The sequence below is a fragment of the Dicentrarchus labrax genome, unplaced genomic scaffold (genome assembly GCF_905237075.1).
Source record: "Dicentrarchus labrax unplaced genomic scaffold, dlabrax2021, whole genome shotgun sequence".
Lineage (NCBI taxonomy): Eukaryota > Metazoa > Chordata > Actinopteri > Moronidae > Dicentrarchus > Dicentrarchus labrax.
The window spans coordinates 12,425,139-12,434,849 of NW_026136701.1; the positions used below are offsets into that span (position 1 = coordinate 12,425,139).

Genomic DNA, 9,711 nt, shown 5'->3' on the forward strand with positions numbered 1-9,711 from the left:
GAAGTTCTTATGCCTTTGGTGCATCAAGTGCCATTATGTCAACTTAATGTATATCCCTCCATTTCACACTGGCTGAACTGTAATCAACAGTAATCCAGCATTATGGACAAATAATCGGTTATCTCTGAAGAACCACTTCAGAGTCTCTTCATCTGTTTCTTATACCACTTGAAAGGTAGACTGCACTTGTTCCTAGGCATAATGTTGGATTTGGTGGCTCAGTGTGCTAAGATATGATGTGTTAATGGTGTCAGGCTTTGGAGTTTATTCTGTTCTTATATATTTTTTTTTATTTGTCTGTTTAAATTCGATAAATCCTCCAGAGAGCTTACTGTGCCGAGAAGGAGTATCAGCTACCAGCTCTTCAATCTATATCAACAAAGGACCAATGTAGCCGTTTTTCTGCAAGGACAGAAAAATACAAACTCTGTCGGTTTATAAAGTCTGTCACGTAGGCTAACCTGCGATGGGCCCTACAAGCCTCAAACCCACGCAGCACATTCCCCTACTTCTTAAGATAAATAAACTCTTGAAAATACACTTGGATTAACTGGAAAAAGCTTTGTCACAAAGCTGAAAACAGGGCTCTCATCTCATGACTTTTTAGAGATACGTGGTTCTCACAGGACAGCAATATGACTAACATAAGATGATCCTATACAATATGATGCATTGCTGTAGATTAAACAACCCAACAGTATGTAAAGTTAAAATCAGCTCAACCGTTATATATATATATATATATATATATATATATATATTAACATCTACAGCCAATAAGTGCAACATACACATGAATGCAGCAGTAACATTAATTCTAAAACATATATAGTAGTAAAATACTAACAATATTACTGCATTAGGCCATTAGTACTTAAGTAAAGGATCTGAAAACTTCTTCCACCACTGATTACTAACAAGGGCTCTGTTACACAATGCCAGGACCCTGAAGCTGAAGCAGCTAAATGGAATTCAACCATCAGTCATTTTATTGTTTACACCTGTGTTTTCCCTACTGTGACATATCAAAATGTTTAATGTAGGGCTATCATTGTTGTTCTCCTTCATCATAACTTACTGTTAATCCTAATATCTGTAGCAGGCTGTAAAAACTCATCATACAAGCTTTGCTTTAAATCTGATGACCTCCGTGGAAATGAAGCAGGTTGATGCAACACATGGGAAAGAGGAAACCTGAAATCCTCCACACATTCTCCAGCTGAGGGGTTGGAACTATCCAACCAACCTCCTCTATACTGTATACGCTGCATCATAATTATGTAACCCTCAGTATAGTGGCAACAGTTAAGTAGCCACAATATCAGTGATGGCAAGTGGAAAGGCATAAAACATCTCTGGGTGACGCTTTGAATCACACATGTGTCTGGGTGCAGAGGAGGAGAGTGAGCATCGTTTTTCCTTTTAAATTTTGAGACCGATGCGGACACTCGGGATCCGTTTGGAGATGCGGAGAATAATTTGCCACAGATTCCTCTGCATAGTGGAGGAACTATCACAGACCACGTGAGAGGAATATTTAATGACGGTCCCCCGACAGCCCGGTTCATCTCTTGCTGGCTCTCCTCTGCTGCTGACATGGACTCTTGGACATTGTATTTTTTAAGCTTCCCACAAACGGACGCGGAGGGAGGGCGAGACTCAGTCTGAATGTAACCTTTGATCTTTTTGCTCTTCTTTTTTCTGTTTGATTTTTTTTTTTCCTTCTTCTTCTTCTTTTTCTTCTTCTCTCCTCCACAAGTCAAACAGTTGTTTTTCTTCGGGGTTGGGGGGTGGTATGGCTTGGCCGTGCATCAGCAGAGTGTGCTGCCTGGCTCGCTTCTGGAACCAGTTCGACAAATCGGACCTCTCCGTCCCGCTCACCATCCAGAACTACTCGGACATTGCCGAGCAGGAGGTGCGGTCCGTCACCAAACAGGTCTCCGCCTCGGAGCGCGCACCCGGGAATAACTACTCGACCCCCGACCTTCGTGCTGCCGGCTCCCCTCCGGCACCCGCAGACGGCCAGGGGACCCGAGGATCTTTCAGGGCACGAAAGGAGCCCAGTTACAAGCCCCGGGAGGACTACCACCCGCCCGGAGTGCCTTTCCCCAGCGTTACTCAGTACAAGCAGGATTTCAAACCCTGGCCCATTCCTAGGAAGGAGAATTTCCCTTGGATTAGTAATGGGGGCAGCAGGGCGGACAGTGTGTCGGACAGCCCGGTGAACAGTTACCACGGCCAGGCTCAGCCCGGGGAGAGAGAGGAGCGGGGCAGGGGGCAGAGGTGGGGGGAGCAGGAGGGGATGGAGGAGAGAAAAACCAGCTCCTACAGGTAGGACATCTTCTTTCACCCGTTTCAGCACCTGTCGCTGTCCACTCCATCTCACCATTGGACCAGCTGGGAAGAACTGGTGATGTTGATTCCTGCTTTGATCCTTCATTAGATGATTAACCTCCAGGGTCAACAGCCTGCATGGAGATAGGGGTCATTAATAATTCTCTCATGTTTATATATGGGAAAGCTCAAGTATGAATATTTGATTTTATGTGGGCAGGGAGTATAGTTAGTCAACCTCTTTGACTTGTTAGTCTGCACACAGAAGAAATGTTGATTTACAACCCCCTGTTGTACAAGTAGCTACCTGCAGAGTGATGTTCCTTTCTCAGATTGATGGATTTGAATAGATTTTAGAGGCCTGAACAAGTTAAACTGTCCAGCGAAAAATAGAGGAAAAGAAGAAAGAAATACAATTTCTGCATTGGAAATATTTGTCTTGACCCTTTGGGTGATACTGACCTCTAGGTAGAGTTATTAACATAATCTAAAAGTAAATAAAAGGGAATTCTGGTCATTTAGTGTTGCATATTCATAAAGTTGCAAGAGAGAAAAAAAGGGTCCAAATCAATGCATAATGGGTATCACATCATCAGGGTTATTTTCTCAGACTTTAGGAAGCTTTTTCCCCAAAACCACAGAAGACATTTTCACAGGGTGAATGCCCCTTTAAGTATTTATTTTTTCTGATGCTATATGCATAGAGTCAACGTCATTGTTAAAGCTATGTTAATCAGTGCTGGGTCCACACTGCAGCCACGGCACATCAAAAACAAGCCTGATCCAAACTTTCAGCCGGTACTGAATGTAATCCACAGAGTGTCTGTCAGCCTACTGATGCATTTGTCTTTTGTCCAGGCAAGAGTACAGGCCGTGGACGGGGGCGAGACCGGCCAAAAGTGCTAGGAGAAACCCTCCAGCTCAATACTCCAGCCCAGGGACAGAGGCCACCCACGTCCCACGTGAGACCAGCTACCAGGCTGCCTACAATGGGGAGGGCCAAAGATCTATAGGGCTGCATCAGGGAGAGCACATCATCCCGACTGCCAGCACCAATATACAACCTGCTGCTGTCCCCCAACCAATCCCCACTGCCCTGCAGGGCAGCAGTTCACCGGGCCCCTCCGGCCTCCAGCAGAGCATCCTGCCCGAAAGGGCCGAGTTCAGTGGAATGACCAAGGGAGAGGTAAGCACAGGTGGCAATGTTGTTTGCCAGTGTCCGGCATTCAACTGGAGGAGCAATGTAATGTACATTACTGAACCAGCTGCAGGTTCAAAGAGTTCATTGGAAGAGCTACAGGTTTAAATTGCAGCTTGCTCCCCCTGAAAGTTATCTTCACTCATCTCCCTGGTGGCCTGTTGCTGTAGGAGCGTCTCAGAAAAGTGATACAGCATTCTGTCCCTAAGCAGCTCAAAGTGACCCAGCTGTTTAAAGCAGGCCATGTACTGTGTTAGGTAACACTCTGCTGGTGCTACACTCATTACTTTGACCTGAATAGAGATGGTGCTTGATGAGAACGAAAAAGTAAATGGGTAATTTTCCAACTGTGGTCCATTTTGGGCAGAAAATGTGGACAAATATATTGATGTCTTTCTAAGAATAATTTCTTATCATGGCTGCACTGAAATACTTGATTAGTTAATCATTCTTGTCATTTTATTCGAACATTTAAAGGGAATCATCCTTACTTAAAACAGTAATTCAAATCTTATACAATTATAATTTGTATTTGGAGTCTAAATTATGAGTCAAATGTTTTTTCTGGCCCAGAGACAATACATAAAGAATCTTTAAAATATAATTAAATTTACATTGTCAAAGACATCAAAGGCAAAATGGCAACAAGTACCCAAATATCCACACAACTGTACATCTTGTCCCAGATTTCTGCTGCTCTTAGACATGATGAGACAGAAAGATGGGCACACAAAGAACCAGATTTACAGTCTGATTGAAACAGAACTAACAGCAACAAGGAGAGAGGATTTACTCAGGAAGCTGCAAACACATCGGTTCACTCAGGTTGTTCCAGATTATCGTAGGATAAACTGGGTGAGGGGACATATGCACCCTTTCCCCTCCCCTGCGTTCTGTTGCTCAGGTCAGCTGTTGCGTGACAGTAAGTGAGACAATTTTTTGGGAATCTCCAGAGGTTTAGTGCCATCCCTCTTCCCCGCCCACACCCCTCAGTGCCATCTGCCAGTGGAGAGCTGGGGTCTGGTCTGGGCTGGGCCGGTTTGTCTGCTGTCCCAATAAATCTCACACTGAAAGGTCTCTGCGAAGGTTAGAAAATATACTTTTGTGTTTGCAGGGCTGTAGCTACCACTGAGGAAACGGAGGTCCTTAGTATTTAGGAACCTGGGGGAAGTTTATATTCCACTTTAGTGGTGGATTCCAGTATTTTTTAGACTTTCAATTTAACTTATTTTTGGCTAATAAATAAATAAAGGATTCATTATTTTCTAGAATTTTATTTCTGGAAACGATCACGCTCGATAGCTAGTCAAATTCTCCCACTTCTCCAGCTAATTAAAGCCCACTGCATCTGAAAAATGCATTGTCCCAAGGCTTAAAACATGGCTGTGACTCTTGTGAGAATCTTGTGAGATGCAGACATTTGGAAAAGACGTGGTTTTCAGAGGACACAGATGTTGGGAAATACAATCTGCAGAAGATACAGCAGAAATTCACAGAATAAATAAAATCTTAAAATTAAAATAATAAAAGGGACTTTCTTTTTGGTGTTATGTCAAGTTTTTCAAGGTGTGGTGGGGGCTTGTGTGTCTGTGCTCTCAGTCACGCAACTACAGAGGTTTAGCAAAAAGTGGTTAATGCATGAGAGGGAAAAAAATAACCCAGTTATTTGCATAATTTTCTGAATAATGACGGCTCTATTAAGCCATGATGTCCCTGAGTATCCTGTGTGATGGAGATGGAGGTCGAAGTGAGAGATGTCAATGGCAGGACGCGGACTCTATTAATAACACTGGCCCAGTTGGAGTGAGAGTTCACGGCACATTAAGGGATGTACTGCTGGCAGTATGTTCGGATGTAGGACTGAACACTGCAGTCGATATTATACACACACACACACACACACACACACACAAGCACATGCACACTCGCACATATGCATGTTTGCAGTGCAGTTTTTCGGTTATACCACAATCTGCCCGTGTGACACAAACCAGCCTGGCAGCAAATCAAGTTGATCTTAGATAATCCACCCCGATCACCCCCGGCCCACTCACTGCCAACTCATTATTGACTCACCAGCCCCCTGCAGAGGTGTCTGACCAAGCATTACACATCCCACTCCAGTATGCATTATAGTGGGTCATGGCACTCTGCTGGTATTTGTCTGTGAGGGCAATCTCAGTTTGTGATGCCACTGTAAAATACACGACTGCACCAGCAGACGAAGTGCCCTCATTCTGTGTGGAGCACAACAGGCTGACTGTATCTATTCATTAAAAGATTTAATGGTTAAGTCCCAAATAAGCTGCTGACATCAAAATCAATCTGCTCTTGATGATAAAGGAGTTGGGCAGCCATGAAATTCTCATTACGGCTCAAATCAATCTGTCAAATTGTCTGCTCCCCCACCTATAATACATTAAATCCATCTCAACAGATGAAAGATGTCACTAATTTGATGACACGCAGCAGACAATTGACCGATTAGAACAACTGATGCTTTTCATGATGTGTGACTCGCTGAACTTGCAAACCTAAATTAAAACGTCCCAGCAAGCTGTCAGATGAAAGAGGGAGCCTATGTTGAACCTGAAACCCGGCTTGTCCTCCTTGTCCGGCTTAAATGAGTGCAGCCCTGAACTCTCAGCACAGTGTGTGTGTGTGTGTGTGTGTGTGTGTGTGTGGAATCAAGCCTGGCAACCACAGCACAATGCAAACAGATTTGGGAGGATGGGGTTGTATAATCCGGAGTGTGTGTCGGGGATGAGCAAGACAAAACCCCTGAATGGGGAACACATTTAGCATGCAGAGTAGAAACCTCTGCAGGAAACTCTTGTTATGACAAATTCTTGGTTGTTTTATAGTCAGCTTAGAGGCAGCAGCCCCCCCCTCCGAGGTTTGGGATTGTGCTCTCGGAGCTCACGGGCAACCCTGCTTAACTTCTGAATACAATGTAATACAGCACTGTGTTTTTGTATGCTGATATAGATGCAGAGGGATGTAACTGTATGGAAAGGATAGAAAGTCTGCAGGGACAATGCAGCCTAAAATTCACTATCCTGTTGCCTCCTTTGTCTCTGTCTCTCCATTTAGCCAGGAGCAGGGCTGGAGGGTGGCCTGGTACCCCCTAGAGTCAGAAGGTGATAGGTAGTTGGCTTATTAGAATTAGAATCATGGTTAAGGTTACTTTATTGTCACTCATAGAGAAAGTTGTTTTGGGTTCAGGGAACTGCTGAATCAAAACCAAACATCACAATAGAAAGTGACCTGAGATAAAATAACTAAGCAAAGCCATTCACTCCAATAAAAATGACAAAAATGTGTCTCTTTCAGTCTGGGGGTCTAGCTCCCACATACGTATGTCGGAGGGGTGGGGGTGCCTTTTACAAGTCTGTGCCCAGGGGGCCTATTGTCTCATAAACTGGACATAGCTATTTATTGATAATATTTCCTATTAGAATATCTACAGTTATTTGGCAATTTATTCGCCTGAATACATAAAACGACTATTAATAATGTCTTGAGACATTTTTATTCGTGTGTGACCTTTAAGACCAAAAGTTTCTAAACCCGACCCTGCCTTTACCCCATCATTCCTTCATCCATTGTTTTTCTCTTTCTCCTCCTTTCTCTTTCCTTTCCCCTGTTTATATGCATCCCCCAAGCCAGGCTTTCTCCCTTTCTTCCCTTTCGCCTGTTCTCTCACTTGGACCTCTTCCCTTTCCCACGCTGCCCGGGACTACAGAGGGAAAGTGCTGTGCCAAGTTGGCAGGACTCTGGCACGGAGGAGAGGATTGTATTAAGAGCAGTGGAAAGGCAAAAGAAGGTTGGGGGAAAGGAGATAAAGTTGGGCAAAAAGATGAGGAGAGAGAGAGAGCGAGAGAGAGAAATGTGATGCAGCATGTAACAGAGAATCAGAGAGGAGTGGGGGAGGGGGTTCGTGAGCGCCATTTGATGGATTATCTGTTAAAGCGCGATGTTGCACCGGGTTGCAGTCTTGTTTGGCACCAATCTAATTTAGGAGAGAGGCAGACCTGGCTGCTGCACAGAGCACAGAAGCCGGAGTGTGTGCATGCGTGTGTGCGTGTGTGTGTGTGTGTGGGGGGGGGGTGAATACACTCACACACCAATCTGACTTGATGAACAACATGTACTGCCTTCCCCGCCACCCACAGCGCTGCACAGCAACAAAAAAAAGTCCTGCTGGGACAGCAGGCTGTCAATCTCTCTGAAGACTTCAAGGCCACACTCCACAGCTATTCAAGTAAACTGGAATAGGCTGGCCCATTTTTATTGACGGATCCAACAATTGCTAGACGGAACAGAATATGGTAGACTTTTATTTATTCGCCACAGCCCAGATAGATGCTGGTCAGGCTTTAAGAACAGCTACCAACAGCACAAAGCAGGAAGTAGCAGGACAGCCCAGACTGCTGGCGCGCTGACAGCAGACCTGATGCTTTGTGACGGCACGGCCCAACCAGTCTCCTCTCATTTCATGGGTCCAGTGTGAGCACCACAGCTGCTGCCCTCTCTGGTTTCATCACTGTGATCACCTTAAAAGCTGCTGTTATACCCATATCTCTCTCTCTCTCTCTCTCTCTCCCCCTCGTCTCTCTCAGGAACATCTGGTGAGGACCAAGCTCCCTCCGAACCCTTCTGCCGTCTTTCAGGGTGGATCGAGGGTCTTCAATATCTGACGGCTGCTCCAGTTTCCAACCATTCCACTTTGATCGGTTTCAGTTTTAAGGAATCAACAGGGGAATGATTTCAGTCCATTCCACACAACACAAGAATCTATGCAAGGGAATGTATTGTTGTGAAGCCTGTGGAGCTGCAGCGTCAGTATCCCAAGTGGAGACAGATAGACAGACAGACAGACAGACAGACAGACAGACAGACAGACAGACGCCCCCCCAATCCACCCCACCCTTTTACGCTCCTTTCTGCCCCTGTTGCTATGGAAATGAATATGCATGTAATAAACTAGTTAACAAGCTTTTTTTTTTTTTGGTTTTGCAGTTATAGATGCACAAGAAACTGGCTACTCTGTGTGTGTGTGTGTGTGTGCGCGCGCACCTGCTGATTCGTCCTTTTGTTGTACATAATGCTGAGTCTGCTCCAATAACGAATGACTTGGTTGATCATTAAGTGCTATGTTGCCCCCTTGGTGTTGCTAGAAATCTGCTTGAAAATACACTATTTATTTCCTCAGTATTCAGTTAGTTTGCTATTTTGAGAAAGTTTTGTTGGGTCTATTATTTTGTAAATCTATTGTTCAAGAAAAAGAGCAAATATATAATGTAAGTGAAAACACAATAAAAGAATATTAGGTTCTTAGCACTTTCTATTAGATGTCATTTTTTTGCTCAGCTGTATTTCTTTTTTTTGTATCACACAGTTCTGGGTGTTATTAGTCATTTAGAGATTGTATGAATAGAGCGCTAATTGTGATCAACTGCTATTATACCAAAGGTCAGCTAATGTAAAAAATCTGAAAGGTGTCATATTTTCCCTAAAAATTACAACAGACAAGCAATTTGACGTAGTAAGTATAATTATGCCAGTAACAAACTGCATCTTGGCTGGCTTGTTCTCTTTCTATTCAGTGCTCATTGTTCAGTGGGTCCCAACAAGAAAAAAAAAAGCATATTTTGTTTCTTATTTTTGGTAGTGGGGGCTTGCTGTGTGGATAGTTTTCATTTTTATCTCACCAGCTTTATGATTTTGGCTGCGAAGAAAAATAACGGAAACAGTGAATGGAAATTTTCTTATTGGTTTTCTTTCTGTCTGGGACTTGGAGAAGTTGACAAGCTCAATACCGCTCACACAGAATGAGTGGTACTGATCTCATCTAACTAAGAAAGCAAATGATAAAGCAAATTTCTTCCAAATAGTTTCACCTGCATTGTCTCTTTCAAGAAATACCTTAGATGATCCACAAACCTCTTCAGTTCCTTAGTCTTTAAAAGACTAGTTCTTTTGTAGAAAGTAGTTCTTATGAGAATCCACAGCAAGATCTGAAGATCACCCAGACTAGCTTCTGACAGAAATAATCTCAAGAGAGACATGTTTTAAAATCCGGCCAAATAAAACCAAAACAATCTGCATGGCTAGATACCACTGGAGGTTAGGTGAGAAAATGTGTTTATGCAAGTTGGGTGAACTGACCCTTTAAC

The 9,711-nt window shown here is 43.8% G+C and overlaps 1 protein-coding gene across 1 annotated transcript; it reads left to right on the top strand.

The window, feature by feature from the left end:
- The first annotated feature begins 1,371 nt into the window (after positions 1–1,371).
- Positions 1,372–8,872, top strand: map6d1 (MAP6 domain containing 1). The gene is made up of 3 exons (XM_051397443.1): positions 1,372–2,331; positions 3,193–3,520; positions 8,155–8,872. Exons 1-3 carry the CDS (start codon positions 1,796–1,798, stop codon positions 8,230–8,232), a joined length of 942 nt encoding a protein of 313 aa, XP_051253403.1. The 5' UTR covers positions 1,372–1,795; the 3' UTR covers positions 8,233–8,872.
- The last annotated feature ends 839 nt before the right edge of the window (positions 8,873–9,711 follow it).